This window comes from Rhinopithecus roxellana, chromosome 15 (assembly GCF_007565055.1).
Source record: "Rhinopithecus roxellana isolate Shanxi Qingling chromosome 15, ASM756505v1, whole genome shotgun sequence".
In the NCBI taxonomy this organism is placed as follows: Eukaryota; Metazoa; Chordata; class Mammalia; order Primates; family Cercopithecidae; genus Rhinopithecus; species Rhinopithecus roxellana.
Window position 1 is genome coordinate 118,161,359 of NC_044563.1, and position 18,134 is coordinate 118,179,492.

Sequence of the window (18,134 nt, forward strand, 5' to 3'; positions counted from 1 at the left end):
GAACAGGGTTCTTTCTTTTTCCTATTAATGCCTCTGCCAGGTCTCTGTCACCTTCCACCACACTCAATGTACTGTCTTACCACTTGATAAGACATGGATGCCCTGACAGGTCTCTTCCAACAAACAGCACAAACTCACACACTCCCACCCACCTGTCTTTTTTTCCGCCACGGCGCCCAGCTTGAGCTCATGATTTCTAAAAGATTTTTTTCTCCAGGAGAAGTGAGCTATATCTTAAGTTCTAATACCAAGTCAGATTTTTTTTTTTTTTTTTTTTTTTTTTTTTTTTTTTTTTTTGAGACGGAGTCTTGCTCTTGTTGCCCAGGCTGGAGTGCAATGGCACAATCTCGGCTCTGCAACTTCCACCTCCCGGGTTCAAGCGATTCTCCTGCCTCAGCCTCCCAAGTAGCTAGGATTACAGGCATGCACCACCAAGCCCTGCTAATTTTTGTATTTTTAGTAGAGATGGGGTTTCGCCACGTTGGCCAGGCTGGTCTTGAACTCCTGACCTCGTGATCCGCCTGCCTCAGCCTCCTAAAGTGATGGATTACAGGTGTGAGCCACCACGCCCAGCCCAACATTTTTTTTTACATAAAATGTTTGCCAGTCATATACTAATGTGGGCACATACTAATTATTCCACAAAAACTATCATTACATCATTTGCATGAGGCTGTAGTTATATTTATCATATAGCACTTGACACTCTTCCACTAAAGATGTAGACCATTGTTCTTAACTTAATGCTATCATTAGAGATATGAAAATCCATCTGGAGAAAAATTTAGAAGAAGAGCGCCAGATGTTACTGCAGCAACAAAAAATATGTCGAAATCAAGCACGTAAATATTTTGTGGAGTCAAATCGGAGAAAAAAGTAAGTAATTGCACTTTATTCTGAAGTATAGAAATTCAAAGTCAGTATAAAGTAATAGTTTCTCTACTTTGTAGCACTTTATGAAACTAAGTCATGGCAATGTTATCTGTGAAACACTGATCAAGGTTTGTGTGACTTTGGAAATTTTATTATTGTTTTCCTCCCCATAGCACAAGGGTGGTGATATATTATCTAGGTCTCTGACAGTAGCAGTCTTTTTTTTTTCATAGAACAGCTTATTGCATTGTCATATACACTTCTTAAAATGACTATGAAATGTACTGTCTTCTTTTTTTGTATCATTTCATGATGATTTTAAAATTACCAATTAATATTTAGTCTCTATTGGTATATAGTTTGAGTTTGATTTGTTATTCACTTCTATAGAATTTTTCTATATCTGCCACTTTTCATTCATTCAATCTGAAAAAATGGAAAAATATGAATAATGGTACAAAAATTGGAAAAATATGAATAATGGTAGAAATATGAATAGCAGTAGAAGTGGTAGAAATGTTTTATAAGTGAATGCTGGAAAAAGAAGCTTTCTAAGGTAAACTAGAAACTATAGTAAAGTAAAAATACAAATTGTTCAATCACGCTTAACATTTTTCAGGATGTTTTTTAAATATTAGGTTTTTTGAGACAGAGCAGTTATGCCATTTTTTAATTGTTTTTGCTACCTTGTCCATATTTCTACAATACATGAATAGCAGAAAATCCCTAAAGTTTATTAACTACATCACTGGGCGTATGTTACAAATCCCATTTGAGGAATACAAAGTTGTTTACCTATAATTTTTGCCTGGCATTATGTTTATTTTTAGATTAACTTTTTCATTGTCTGATGTAGTTGAAATTATTTACTGAAATTTAGAATTTTATTTTGTATGTATCTGTTTCCATTTTTCTCCTACTTTTGGGCTCCTGGCATCTATAAACAGCATGTGACAGGTGTTCGATAAAGATGAATAATCATATGTTGAAAGAGTAATGGACTTTGGGGTCAGAGATGTAGGAAATACTAGCTTTATGAATTAAAGGAAGTCTGTTTAATGTCTTTAAGCCTCAGTTTTCTCATTTATGATTGGAATTAATAACATCTGTTTCAATGGATTTTGCTGTACAGCAGAAAGGGTAGAAATAAAGTGGAGTATTTGAGAATACATGTAAAAATATCAGTGTCTGACATATAAGACTTCTTATTTTTATTATTAATGTTTGTCAATTGTTTATTTTACAATAATCGACTTTGTGTAATAGCAAGCCTTATATGGAATTTTATTAATAAATTTTCTATTTGTATTCTCTCATCAAATGTAAGAATTCTGATGTAGAAAATGACAGAAAAGAAATTTTGGTTTAAAATTCTAAGAGGCAGGACATTTTCCAATAAAATATTATTGTGTTTTAGTTTCTGTTACCCTAAAGTGCAATGTAAAGATACATAAACATTTCTTTTAAAACACTAATCATTTGTCTCTGTATTTCACCTTTTATAAGGGGGCCAAATTATTTGTGCATATCCCAATTTCAGGAGCTGTTTATGATTATGGTCTTCTTAACCATGCCATGATCTATCAATTTATACTTTACATCATTTAAGTTTATACTGTCCACTTACATTGTGGTCACAAAGGATTTTTTTGTTTTGTTGTGGTTTTGGGTGTGTGTGTGTGTGTGTGTGTGTGTGGTTTTTTGTGTTTTGTTGTGTTTTTGAGATGGAGTCTCACTCTGTCATTCAGGCTGGAGTGCAGTGGCACAATCTCAGCTCACTACAACCTCTGCCTCCCAAGTTCAAACGATTCTCCTGCCTCAGCCCCCAGAATAGCTGGGATTACAGGCACGCATCCCCATGCCCAGCTAATTTTTTTGTATTTTTAGTAGAGACAAGGTTTCGCCATGTTGGCCAGGCTGGTCTCAAACTCCTGACCTCAAGTGATCCTTCCACCTCGGCCTCCCAAAGTGCTGGAATTACAGGCATGAGCCACCATGCCTGGCCATCCATACTATATTAAAGAAAATTAGGTGGCCGGGCGCGGTGGCTCAAGCCTGTAATCCCAGCACTTTGGGAGGCCGAGACGGGCGGATCACAAGGTCAGGAGATCGAGACCATCCTGGCTAACACGGTGAAACCCCGTCTCTACTAAAAAATACAAAAAACTAGCCGGGCGAGGTGGCGGGCGCCTGTAGTCCCAGCTACTCGGGAGGCTGAGGCAGGAGAATGGCGTGAACCCGGGAGGCGGAGCTTGCAGTGAGCTGAGATCTGGCCAGTGCACTCCAGCTTGGGTGACAGCGCGAGACTCCGTCTCAAAAAAAAAAAAAGAAAATTAGGATATTTTGAAGTTATCTTTGACTATTTAAAATGTTGTGACATAAGACAGTTGTTTATTCACTCAACTAACATTTACTAGGAAACCCCAAGGTTTCATATTCTGAAGGATAAAAAGATACAAAGCATAATTTCTGCCCTCAGAATACTGATAGTGAAATAATAAAAGATGGCAATGCTATGCAGTAAGTACTACAATAGCATCACTTCCAAGATTCTATGGAAGCACATGCCATAGACTTAAAGGACAAGAAAGAATTCCTGGAAGAACAAAGTCTTTTGTATTAGTTAACCAAGAGTTAGCCAGAGAAGATGAAGAGGAAGGGAGATGTTTTATTTAGAGAGAACAATATGTGAAAAAGCCTAATGTTATGAAATACAGGACAAAAGTTGTATGTAGCTGATGCATGGGAATATGTGTAAGAGTATCATGAGATGAAGTTACAGTGTTGATAGTACACATTTTATGAAATAACTTTTATGACAATCTAAAGAAATTAAAGATGCTGTTGAAGGAACAAAATCAGAGGAGTGTCATGATCAGATTTATATTTTAGCTCATTATAGCAAAGAGGTAGAGGATGAATTGAAAACAGGCTGGAGGCAAAGAGTACAGTAGAAAGCTGTTATAATGTTCTAGGCAAGAGGATGGTTATGGAGGTGGAGTTGGATTGAGTAGACAGGGTCAATAGGAGTCAAGGATTAATTATAGGTGAAGCATGATCAGCATTGCCAGAAATGGAATTCTTGTAGATTATGAAAACTTTAACATTTTAACATAAATTTTTCTAAAATACAATGCATATTTCTGTAATCTTTCATATAGTTTATGATAAAGGTGGTTTGATCTTCTTACCCTAGAATCATTATTATGAGCATTAATATTCTCCATTATATTATTGTACTGCCTTTGAGCTGTTAAGCTTTATTTAGTCTATAATAAGTAGCCTGTAACAGTTAAACTTGGTGAGTTCTTGCATCGAGGATTATCTATCTTCTTGTAATTTCTCTTTTTAAAATTAAACTCTTGGCTGGGCGCAGTGGCTCACGCCTTTAATCTCAGCACTTTGGGAGGCCGAGGTGGGTGGATTACTTGAGGTCAGGAGTTCAAGACCAGCCTGGCCAACCTGGTGAAACCCTGTCTCTACTAAAAATACAAAAATTAGCACGGCATGGTGGTACACTCCTGTAATCCCAGCTACTCAGGAGGCTAAAGCAAGAGAATCTCCTGAACCTGGGAGGCAGAAGTTGCAGTGAGCCAAGATCACGCCACAGCACTCCAGCCTGGGTGACGGAGCAAGGCTCCATTTAAAAAAAAATAATAAATTAAATTAAATTAAACCAAATTATACTCTTTATTTTGAGGTAATTGTAGATTCACAGGCAATTGTAAAAAATAAAACAGAGAGATTCCACATACCTTTTACCCAGTTTCCCCCGGTGATAACATCTTGTAAAACTATAGTACAGTATCACAACTAGGATAATAAGATGTTTGTAGTCAAGATACAGAACACTTCCATCAGCATAAAGATCCCTCAAGTGTTGTCCCTTTATAGCCACACCTACTTCTCTCCCAGTCCCACCCCCTGGAAATCACTAATATGATGTTCTCCATTTCTACAGTTTTTTTTTCATTTCCAGAGTGTTGTATAAATGGGATCATACCATATATAACCTTTGGGGTTGGCTCTTCTCACTCAGTACAGTTATTTGGGATTCATTCAAGTTGTAGTGTGTATCACTAGCTTTTTTATTTTTATTGCTGAATATTTATTATTATTTCATGATGTGGATGCACCAGAGTTTGACCATTCACCCATTGAAGGACATGATATCTCAGTCTATTATAAATAAAGTTGATAAAAACATTCATGTGTAGGTTTTTGTATAAACATAAGCTTTTATTTCTCTGGGATAAGTGACCATGAGTACTCTAGGTAGGTCACATGGTAGTTGCACGTTTAGTGTATTTAAAAACTGCCAGCTGTTTTTCAGAGTATAAGCATGATCGAGCTTTTCCTCATCCTCACTAGCATTTGGTATTGTCACTTTTTTATTTTAATCATTCTGATAGGTATGTAGTAATATCTCATTGTGGTTTTAATTTGTACTTAGGGAAGTACAAAATTGCTAATGATGCAGATTATCTTTTCATATTTTATTTACCATCTGTTCTCTTTTAGTGAAATTTTCTTTACATTTATATTCATTTTTAATTTCTTTACATTTGTATTCATTTCTTTACATTTGTATTCATTTCTTTACATTTGTATTCTTTTATTATTGAGTTTTGAGAGCTCTACATATATTCTAGATACTAGTCCTTTGTCAGATATGTAGCTTGTAAATATTTTCTCCTACCATGGAGATTGTTTTTCCATCTTCTTGATAGAGTCTCTTCCAGAGGAGAAATTCTGAATTTTGATGAAATTCAGTTTACTGGTTTTTCTTTTTATGGACTGTGCTTTTGGTGTGAAGTCTAGGAACTCTTTGCTTAGCCCTAGGTTCTGAAGATTTTCTCCTGTGTTTTATCCTCAAAGTATTATAGTTTTATGTTTTACAGTTAAGTCTGTGATCCAGTTTTAGTTAATCTTTGTATGAAGTATCAGATGTTTATCAAAGTTTGGTGGTTTTGTTTGATAGTTTTTTGGGGGATGTGTTTCGTCTCCAGATGTCCAATTGGCCCAGCGTTATTTGTTGAAAAGGCTACCTTTCCTCCATGAATTGTTTTTGCACCCTGTCAAAAATCAGTTGAGCATATTTGTATGCATCTATTCTGGGGTTCTTTATTCTATTCTACTAATTTTTGTGTCTATTCTTCCATCAACACTCCACAATTTTGATTACTGTAGCTATATAATAAGTCTTCAAATCATGTAGGCTGATTCTTCCCACTTTGTTCTTCTACAAAATTGTTTTAGGTATTCTAATCTGCCTTTGAATATAAAATTTAGAATAACCTAAACCTGCAAAAATTATTGTTGGGAGTTTCATAGGAATTGCATTATACTTGTATATCAATGTGGGATGGGGAAAATTGACATCTTCTATTGGTCTAAAATTAGCTTTTTTGTGTGTGTCTCTGCCAGGCTTTGGTATCAAGATGATGCTGGCCTCATAAAATGAGGATCTCCTAATAAATCTACTGAGTTTTTTATTTCAGTCATTGCATTTTTTAATTCTAAATTTTTTCATTTGACTCTTCTTTATATTGATTCTTTATGTCTTCTATTTATTTTCTGAGACTATTTTTTCATCTGCAGACGTGCTCATTGAAGCATTTTTGTCGTGGCTGCTTTAAAATTTTAGCAAATAATTCTAACATTCCTGTCATCTTGATGGTGGCGTATGTTGATTGTCTTTTTTCACTCAGTTTGAGAGCTTCCTGGTTCTTGGAATGACAAGTGATTTTCTCTTGAAACCTGAACATTTTCATATTCTATTCTAAGATTCTGTGGCTTATTTAAACCTTCAACTTTAGCTGGCTCTCTCTGACACTGCTCTAGTGGGGGAAGAAGGGATGCAGCCTCACCATGGAAAGATGGAGATAGAAGCCAAGGTTCATCAATCAGCCTCTGTGGACACCAGACGAGTAGGAGGGTTCCTTATTACTGCTGAGCAGTAGCAGGAGTTCCAGCTTCTCACATGGTCTCCATTGATACCACAGTGGAGGTGGCCTTATTACTGCTGGATGGTGATGAAAGTCATGTCTCACTGCAGGCTTCCTCATGTCTCTCTGCAGGCCTCCTCAGATATCACCCACTATGGAGAGGTAGGGCATCTCTTCCTGCTGGGTAGGTGAAAATCCAGACTTGCCACATAGTCTCTGCTAATACCAGGGTGAGGAGAAGACCACATTACCACCAGGTGGAGATGAAAGCCAGACGTTCTACTCAGCTTCTCTGACAACATCCCTACAGCAGGGTTGAGAGCACATTGTTATAAGGGAGGCAAGGGTAGAAATCTAAGCTCTCCATTCAGTCTTTTCTGGCTGGATGGGAGTGGAACCACAATTTTCTGTGGTGTTCGGATGGAGTAGCAGGATTATTGCCTGAGTTTTCTGCCTAGCTATGCTGATCTTTTCCTTATCCTGAGGCTAGAAAGCGCAAACTTTAGTTGGTGTGTGTGTGTGTTTGTGTGCGCGCACACGCGTGTGTGTGTGTGTAAGCTTTTTGATGCTTCCAGCTTTTTTCTGCTCCAAGTCTGGAATATATGAAGCAAAAAGAAAACCCAGAGAACTTAATCACCATGTCCTTCCTCAGGCGCCAAGGTCCCTAGCCTGCTGACCTCCTCTTCTTCACTTCTCAGACTCTTCTTATGGGGGGGGGGGTGTGTGTGTGTAGTTGTCCCTCGGTATCTGCTGGGGATTGGTTCCAAGACCCCCAGGGATACCAAAATCCACAGATGCTCAAGGCCCTTATATAAAATTGTGGAGTATGTGCATACAATCTATGCACGTCCTCTCATATGCTCTAAATCTTTTCTAGATTACTTATAATAACTAATACAGTGTAAATGTTGTGTAAATCGTTGTTATACTGTATTTTTATTTGTATTATTTTTATTGCTGTATTGTTATTTTTATTGTTTTTTTCCCAAGTATTTTCAATCCAGGGTTGGTTGAATCTATAGATATGGAACCCACAGATATGGAGGGCAAACTGTATATATCATGCACAGGAGTTTTAGTTGTACTTAGTGAGAGAAATAGAAAAAGTATGTCTACCTCCATTTTCCCAGAAGCAGAATTTGTTTCTTTTTAATGTTAGTATTTCTCCTTCTAGCAGCTCCTTCACATTTTAAAAATATTTCTAATACATTTTAACCTACCGAATAAAAGGATTTTGTTAGAACTGAAATCTAAGAATAGTGAATGAGGACCTAAGTGATCTCGTTACTGAATTTTTGAGCTTTAGTTAATTGATATGTTTCTCTTCACTGACACCTCAGCCTTTAGAGAAATGAGGTACTTTTATGTTTTTCCTTTGTATGATGTATATTACTAGTTCTATGAATCTTTATTGTTTGGGTGTTTTACCCTGTGATAGTGTATTGAGGGTGATTTTCAACCTTTCATTTGTTTTCTTTTACAGTCAGGTGAAAGACAATCTGTTGGAAAATATGATTTTCAATACATTCTTTTAGGATTTCAAATAATTTTAAGTCTCAGAAAGCACAGAATCATAATCTGGGACACATGTTTATTTGACAGGCAATGAAAACTCACAGTATATTATTGGGTTTAGTTCTATTTCTTGTAGGCTTATTGTTGGCATTATTGTTTGTTAAAAATGATATTTTTCATTTCTAGAAACTATGTCTCCAAGTGCATTTTTTAATTTGCAAGAAGAACAATTTTTCCTTATTTTTAATTTTTTAATTTCTAATTATCTCAAAATATGTTTAGCTTTACAGTTTAATATTATCATATCTCTAGAAAGTTGTAACTACTTAGATCTGAAATATAGTTCCATCCAGAAAAAAGAAATGTATCACAAAAGGCAAGTTCTTCAGTTCTACATTTGTCTCCTGTGACCTCAGATACTCTAAATACTACTCCCTAGGTTCTGTTGTTAAACTGTTGCCATGATGTTTATTTGCTCATTTCTTAAGAGTATTTCCAACAGAGGAAAATGATACCCATAGCTGTAGACTCCTGGGAAACTAGAACAAGTAGTTTGGCATATAGCTGTCATTTGATGAGATGGCTCACATTTGAGCCAAGGTGCTCTACATGTTTCATGAGGCAGAACTGCACATGTTAAACAGACGCTTCCAAAGTTGCTAAGGCAGATTGTGTTTCTTCTGCAAAAAAGACTAATTCCAGGGTAAATAGGAAGCAAAAATGTACTTTCTCAACTCTGAGTTCTACAATGGTAGAGAAGCTTTCTCATTTTTATTGCCAGTTCCTTCTATTCTCACAGCACTTACCAGTGCCTGGCACCGAATAATATAAAAGGAATTCTGTAAATAGTCATGGAGTAATGAAAGAATATAGTAATCATCACTATGATTGCTTATTAAAACTTTTTATTATCGGCCTATCATTGAGTTCAGGAGTAGAAATGTCTGCTTATTGGTCACACTCCATCCCTGGTTTAATGTGGCTCAACCTAACACAGGCTTTATTTTCTCCAGTCCCATAAAATACTGCATAAAATTATTATTACTTTCTGTATACATTTTAGCCCAGAAAACCTGGCCACCGTGGAACAATATGAAATAATGCTGATGATAATTTGCTATCAAAATAACTTTTGGACAATAACAAGGAAAATACCATCTCTTAGCTTTGGAAATCCATCATTCATCATTGCCAAATATTGCTGAGTTGGTGGTTATTTTCTCAATTTCTCAAACATGCCAAGTTTTTTTCCCTCTCAACTCAGGGCCTTTGCATACTGTTTCTGCCTACAGCACTTTTTTCCCCATTTTTAAAATGATTTTCCCATGTGTATTTGGAGTTTTTTAGCTTAAATATCTCCAGAGAAATATTCTCTGTTTACCTTATTTAAAGTGGGTTCCCCTGGCTCCCTATCTCAAACTAGAGTTTCTTTACTTCCTAGCACTTATGACAATTAGTAATTCTTTGTTTACTTGGTTTTGTTAGCTTGCCTCGCTAGATAATAAATACCTGCCTGAACCATATCTGTTGTACTTACTGTTATATACTGAACATATACATTATTAAATCAAAATAATAGATAACGGCTTTTAAAAGTGCTCTGATTATATTTGAAGTTGACATATAGTCAAACATTTATTAAACAATTATTTATTAAGCATCTACCAGATACAAAGCATTGTGTTAGGAACAGGAATTCCAGAAATTAAAATTTCAGGCTCTGCACTCAATGAACTTGGAGAGTATCATGGGGAAGACAGACAGTTAAAATGCAATTAATTATTTCATTTGACAATGGTATTGCATGCTGCTGTATTCCGAGCCCTATGCTATGTGCTGACACAGACACTGAACTTATGATACTTAGAGTCTGATAAGCAATGCAGAAAAGTAAATAATTACAATATAGTGAGATAAATCCTATGGTAAGGTTAAGCTTAGGGTTCCATGGGAAAACAAATTCATGTTATGTGTGGAAGTTGGAGATGAAAGTGCTTTCAAGAAAAAAAAATTACGGAAAGGTTGTTACATAGTGTATACTCATTTAAAACCAGATAGAATCAGGCTGCCTAGTTTAGACTCCCAGTTCTTCCACTTAATAGTTATGTGGCCTTGCACAAGTTACTTAACCTTTTTAAGATTCAAGTTTTTTGTCTGTAAAATGCTTACCTCAGAGAACTGCTGTGGGATAAAACAAGGTAATACATATAAAATACTTAGCATTTATAGTACCTGACCATACTAAGCACTTGTAATGAATGATGATCATTTTCACAGGTCACCTTATATGTAATGACAAACTTTGCTTTGCCAACAGCCTTCTCCCAAACATTCTTTCCAAATCAGTCCCTAGCACCCTGATAGTATCCCTCTATCCAAAATATAAATGCCAATCATATAAATGCTCACATGCACAGTGCTTTTGGGAAGAAAGTAAACATGGGAAACTTTCACCCCCAAGAACCCCCCAAAACAATTAAGACTTAAAGCAACTGAAGATATGTGATTATATTAGAAATTGTTTCTAGAACCCCAAATTGAGGAAAACATGGATGAAGTATTTTTTTGGATACATGATAAGGTCTGTGCTTATAGCTTCTGTTTACTCTATGATAAAGGATGTGAGAGGGAGGTAGAAAGTGATATCATGGAAAGTGTGAAGATACTCAAAGATAGATATAAAGGTGTCATCTTTGCTCTTTGTTGTCATTTCTGGCCATTGCTCTCCCTTTTCTCTAAAATCCTCCAGCTCTCTTCAAGCACATGCCATCAAAATATACTGCTTACCCCTCCTTTTCCTAACTGCAGTCATCTATAGATCCTCTGTGTCATTCCTTGAAAATTTTAGCAACTTGGCTCTTTTTGTCTCCCTACCACTATTCTAGTGATCATTCTTTGTGATTTTAGCGTCCGCATAGACCATTCATCCAGCCTAATGATTTGTCATTTTCTTGAACTTCACCCATTCAATGGCACATCACCTCAACTATTACCAATTACTACTTCACCTCCAAAATCTCAATTTCAGTCATCTCAATCTCTGATCTATGTCTCCTATTTTTCCATGTCAGTTCCTCTAGTACCCTGAATTCAACAGTTCTAAAACCCCACCAGGTCCTCCAATCCATTTATCTTATTACCCTTTTTCTGTTAATCTGTTAATCCCATCCCCTCATGTTCTCACTTCTGTTCAAACTGAGCTTTACACTCTATAGTCTATCATTATCATTCCCCAGAATATACCCTCAAACCTCTTGCAGTCAATCTCCATCCTTCATAGTGACCACTGTTATAATTCCTATCATTGGAGTTAATTTTTCCTGTTGAGATTCATCCATGTATTAGTTCATTCTTATTGCTGAATGGTATTCCATTGTAAAAATATATCATAATTTATTTATCCATTCTTCTATTGATAGGCATTAGGTTACTCTAATTTGGGACTAGTAATAAAGCTGCTGGCAGAAGGATAATTATAACCAAAATGGTAAAACATGAGAGAATCCATAAGTAGGAAATCTTTTTGTGGATATACATTTTTATTTGTTCTGAGTAAACTAAAAGTAGAATTGCTTTTTTGTGTGTATGTTTAACATATAAGAAGGTGTCAAACAGTTTTCCAAAAGGTCTGACCTTTTTTACACACCCTCCAGCAATGCATGTGAGTCCCAGTGGCTTTATAACCTTCCCAGTCAGCCTTTTTAATTTTAGCCATACAGTATGTATAAATTGGGTTTAGTTTACACTTCTCTGATGTGCCATTCCTAAGTTTTTTATGAAATATCTGTTCAAATATTTTGTCCATGTTTTAAGTTGGGTTGTTTGTCTTCTTGTTGAATTGTAAGATACATATATATTCTGGGTACAAGTTCTTCGTCACAGATATATATTGCAAGTATTTTCTTCTAACATGTGGCTTGCCTTTTCGTTTATTTAATGAAATCTTTCAAAGAGCAGTTTTACATTATGATGACATACAATTATCAATTTTTTGTTCTATGGCTAGTGCTTGTTGTGTCTTCTCTAAGACATTTTGTCCACCCTAAGGTCATAAAGCTAGTCTTCTTGATTTCTTCTGGGAAGTTCAGACTTACAGATTTTCAGTCTAGTTTTATCATTCAACTCAAATTATATGTGTGTAGTATGATATAAGGGTTGAGTAGTTTTTTCACATAAGTGTATTTAGTTGCTCTAGCACCATTTGTTGGAAAATAATTTCCTTTCATCAGTGGCGTTGATGCCTTTTTTGAAAATCAATGGAGGGTCTACTTCTGTGCTCTGTATTTTGTTCCATTGGTCTATTTACTCTTATACTAATACTACACTGTCTTGATTATTGTAGCATTATAGTAGGAATTCTTAACAGCAGTACTATTGACATTGTGGATAAGATAATTACTTGTGGGGGGACTACCATATAGGAATTTCAGGATGAAGTATAGGATGTTTAGTAGCACCCTTGCCTGCTGTCCACTAAATACCAGTAGCACACCCCAGTCATGACCATTTAAAATGTCTCTAGACATTGTCAAAGGTCTACTTGAGGGGGAAGGAGCAAAACTTTCCTCAGTTGAGAACCACTTCTTTATAGTGAAATAAGATAGTGTGTAGCCTCCGATTTTGTTTTGATTCAAGATAGTTTTGCTTATTCTAGGTATTTTTACTTTTCCCTATAAATAGATCTGCCTGGTTTTGAGTAGGATTGTGATGAATTTGTAGATAAATTTAGACAGACTTGATAACAATTCTAATTGCATTAATAAAATTGAGTCTTGCAGTCCATGAAATCCGTGAACATAGCTTGTCTCTTCTCTTCCCCCAACCCTTTATTTTGGTTGGGGTTTTTTGTTTGTTTGTTTGTTTAATTTCTCTCAGCAGCATTTTCTAGTTTCAATGCAGAAGTCTTGCATGTCTTTGTTAAATGACTCCTAAGTATTTTGTATTTTATAATGCTTTATGAATGATTTAAATTTCATTTTCAATTGTTTGTTGCTTATATGTTGAAATACAAATTATTTTTCTATATTGACCTTGTATTCTAAGAACTTGTTAAATTTTCTCATGAGTTCCAGGAGTTATTTTATATATTCCTTATGATTTTCTAGTTATATAATTATATCATCTGCAAATAAAGAGAATATAATGTCTGTCTTTCCAGTCAATATGGCTTTTACTTTTTTGTTGGTCTCAGTGAACTTTCTAGGAGTACTTCCAGTGCAATTGGGGAATAGAAGTAGTATAAGTAACCCTCTTTGCCTTCTACCTTTTGGGGAAGTATTTACTATTTCACCATTAACTATGCTGCTAGCTAGGGAATTTGGGTAGGTGCCCGCTATCAGATTGAAGAAGTTTCCTCTCATTCCTAGTTTGCTGAGAATTTTTATGAATGTGCATAGAATATTGTCAAATAGTTTTTCTAAATCTATTTTGATGATCATATCGCTTTCCTCTTTTTTGTCAATATAGTGAAATTCACTAATTTTGCATTCCATGAATAACCCTCATTTGGTAATGATGTTATTTTTATAAATTGCTGGATTTTATTTGCTAATACAGATTGAATGCTCGTTATCTAAAATGCTTGGAACTAGAAGTGTGGTGGATTTTAATTTTTTTTTAACTTTTGGAATATTTGCATATACATAATGAGTTATCAGGATTGGGACTCAAGTTTAAGCATGAAATTCATTTATGTTTGATAAACACCTTATGCACATAGCCTAAGGTAATTTTAATGTAATATTTTTAAATAATTTTGTGCATGAAACAAAGTTTGTGTACACTGAACCGTCAAAAAGCAAAAGTGTCATTATCTCAGTCAGCCATGTGGACAATCTGTGGTTGTTTGGTCATCACCATCATTCCAGAGTCTGAATTTATATGCTACTCATAAGCAATCATTTTCTTGTACTTATTCACACTTAACTACTTAAAAGTAAAATATATAACAGATAACATTAACACAATGAAAAAGTAATGTATTTAAGGTAATGAACCAGTACAGTAGCATCACCAGAATACCTGTATCAGCTGTCAGACGACAACAACAGCAAACAAAGGCAGACTTTCAGTCTTCATGTCAGTGCTCAAAAGTTTCAAATTTTGCAGCATTTCAGATTTTGGATTTGTGGATTAGAGATGCTTAACCTGTATTTTGTGAAGGATTTTTGTGTAATGTCGATGAGAGATATTGGGCTATAAATTTCTTTGCTTGTAATGTGTTGTTGGGTTTTGGAATCATAGTTATGCTGGCCTTATAAAACATGGCGGGGAGTGTTTTCTGCACTTCTATATTTTGAAAAAGGTTGTATATGATTGTCGTTTCTTTTTTAAATGTTTGACCAAAAAAAATTATATCTGAAACTAGAGTTTTTTTGTGGGAAACTTGTTAATTATAAATTACATTTTATTAATGTGTAGAGGTTTTCATATTTTATTGTCTTTTGTGTCAGTTTTGGAAAGTAGTTTCTTTTAAGAAATTGGTCCATTTTACCTAAGTTGTTGAATTTATTAGTATAAAGTTGTTTGTAATATTCTCCTGTTATTTCTTAAGGCCTGTGGTATTTGTAATGATATCCTGTCTTGCATTCGTGATATTATTAATTTTTGTTTTCCCGTTTTTTCTTCATTGTTCTTGCTAGGAACTTATCAATATTCTTAACATTTTCCAAAGCAACTTGTCTGTGTTTTCTCTATTTTTTTGCTTACTATTTCATCAGTTTATTTTCTTTTTATTAGATTCTTTCTTCTTCAGGATAAATTTGCTCATCTTCTATCTTGTTAAGGTGGAAACTGAAGTCGTTGATTTTAAACCTTTCCCCTTTTCTGATATAGCATTTAAAATTATAAATTGGCCAAGCATGGTGGCTCGCTGCCTGTAATCCCAGAACTTTGGAAAGCCAAAGTAGGAGGATTTCTTGAGGCCAGGAGTCAAGACTAGCCCGGGCAACAAATCAAGACCCCCCATCTCTACAAAAAAATAAAATTAAATTAAATTAAATATAAATTTTCTTCCAAACGCTCTTTTAACTGCATTTAACAAATTCAGTATGCTGTATTTTCATTTTTATGTCATTCAAAATGTTTTTTTTTTTACTTCTCTTTAGATTTTTTTCTTTGATCCGTGGTTTATTTAGTACAGTGTTTTCATTTTTTCTTTAATTTTCAGTTATTTGGAGCTTTTCTAGATATCGTCATTGATTTCTAATGTAAATGTGTTTTGGTCAAAGAACATACTCTGTACGATTTAAATCTTATGAAATTCATTAACACTTCTTTTATGGCTCAGCATTAGATTTTTATGGTGTACTTGGGGAAAGACTGTATTATTGTTGGGTATAAATTATTACTCTTCTATAAATATCAACTAGATTGATGTAGCTGATAGCGTTGTTCAAATATTCTGTATTCTTACTGATACTTCTGTTTTTTTTCTTTTTGGAGACAGAGTCTCACTCTGTCTTCCAGGCTGGAGTGCAGTAGTGCGATCTCGGCTCACTGCAAGCTCCGCCTCCCCAGTTCACGCCTTCTCCTGCCTCAGCCTCCGGAGTAGCTGGGACTACAGGCACCCGCCACCATGCCCGGCTAATTTTTTGTACTTTTTTAGTAGAGACGGGGTTTCACGGTGTTAGCCAGGATGGTCTCAATCTCCTGACCTCCTGATCCACCCGCCTCGGCCTCCCAAAGTGCTGGGATTACAGGCGTGAGCCCCCACGTTCGGCCTCTTACTGACACTTTTGTCCGGTTGTTCTAAGAAAGAATGTTACGATATGCAGCTAGGATTGTGGATTTGTCCGTTTCTATCTTTAGTTCTGTGTTTGCCTTATGTATTTTGAAGATCTGTTATTAGGTTCATATGTCTATATAATTTTTGTGCCTTCCTGATGAATTGACCTTTCTATCATTATGAAATGTTGTATTTTATCTCTAGTAATACTCCATTTCTTAAAGTCCAATATTAATAGCACTCTAATAAATTTGTCTGATATTAATACATAGTCAAAAACTTGATCTGATATTAATGTAGTCAAATAAATTTTTCAAGCTTTTTCATTCTTAGGTCTTCAGCCCGTGTATATTTGCAATTGGGTCTTACTTAGTATCCATTCCAGCAAGTGCTAAGTCAGAAACTGTGAAAGGTCTGAGATTTTGCCCTACTTGCAAGCTAATAATTTAGTTTACCATGATTTCACTCAGTACCAGTGAGATAGTTGTTAATTCATGTTGCCTGTTTTGAAATATTAAACAAATAACTTTTGTTTCCTTGTTTTCATGAGTGTCTGCAATATGAATAAATGTTTAGTGTCTTTTTTGATAACTCAGATACGAGATATTACCAAACGACTTCAAATACTTTAATTAGAGGAAGGCTTATAAACTTACGATTTAACAAATTCCCCTGAGCATCTAGGCAGCCATGGATTTCTCAAACCAACTCTCAGATATACAGTTTTGTCTAGAGTTAGCTCCATATCAGCCATATTAAAGGACAGACCATCAAAGCATTTGCCCAGGAAACAAATCTGTAAGGATCACTGAAATATCACTAACATAAATCAGTTATACATATCAGCTGACTAAGATTCCTTCCTTACCTAACTAGATAAATGTAAATTGTTCTCATTACCAGTAAAGTAGATAGTGCTCTAAAAGAAAAATACAATAGTACAAAAAAAATCGCTGGAACAGTCATCTCTGTTTTAAAAAATGTCATAGGTATAAGTTGTTTTATGCACTTACATGCCGCACTATCAGCCATGAGCCATAAAGACGACAGTTGCCTAAGTTGGCAGTTGCAGTGCACTGATACTCAGAAACTGAATAATGCATGATGTAGTGCTATTTGCTAGGAAGATTTTAATATCATAAAACTAATTTCTAAAATCAAAAAAAGTTTTATTCTTCAGAAAAGCATACATAATAAATGGATGTAATCCTTTTAAAATAACATAAAGAAGAAAGTAAACCATTTTTGTTAATAAACATTTCTCCCCATCTCTACTAAATAAATGTTAACTGGTTTTTAATATACTGACTTAAAGTTATTATTCTGGTCATTTGCTTCTCTATAACAAACCACCCTAAAATTTAGTAGCTTAAAACAGCTTATTAAAAATCTGTGTTGCATGGCTGAGCTGGTTTATTCTCCCTTGGAAGTCTCATGCTATTGCACTCAGATTTGTGCTGTGGTTGGTGTTATCTGAAGATTCCACTTCGTTGGATATCCAAGATAGTTTCTTCAGTCACATGTCTTGTGCTAGGCTGAGAAGGCTAGAACAGTTGGAACCAAGCCAGTTATCTCTCTCCAATGCTGTCTTGCCTGTTAGCTAGCTTGGGCTTCTTTTCAGCATGGTGATCCCAAAGGCACTAAAATTCTTACATGGGGTTGGGCGTTTCCTGGAGTGAGTATTCCAGAAGTCCAAGTTGGAAACTGCAAAATTCTAGCATGGTAAGTCACACAGTATCACTTCCATAACATTCTGTTGGTAATAAGAAAGTCACAGGGCCACAATGATTAAAGGGGAGGGGACTACATAATCCTGCTTCATTGAACATTATGTTTGGAGAGTGACTATGGCTACCACAGGAGTGCTTGACATGTGATTTTATCTGCTTGACACATTATTTTAATCTCAAGAGCATATGAATGTAGAATTTGGAACTTTTTAAGTTGACTCTGTTAGCTTCTGCTAAGCAAGCTGTGCCTCCTTCCTCCCAACAGAAAGTAGAATACTCTATTATGACTCTCTATTTAATCTCTTTTTTGTCTGTCTTCAAAGACTACATTAAGTACGTTCA

At 35.3% G+C, this 18,134-nt stretch overlaps 1 protein-coding gene across 2 annotated transcripts in view; it reads left to right on the forward strand.

Annotated features, from left to right (window-relative positions):
- Positions 1–18,134, forward strand: part of CEP126 (centrosomal protein 126) — an 80,486-nt gene that overhangs the window by 2,897 nt on the left and 59,455 nt on the right. For both annotated transcript variants that reach the window (XM_010363504.2, XM_030919024.1), the window contains exon 2: positions 757–876. In XM_010363504.2, coding sequence (XP_010361806.1) covers positions 757–876 — 120 coding nt within the window. The remainder of the gene's footprint in view (positions 1–756; positions 877–18,134) is intronic.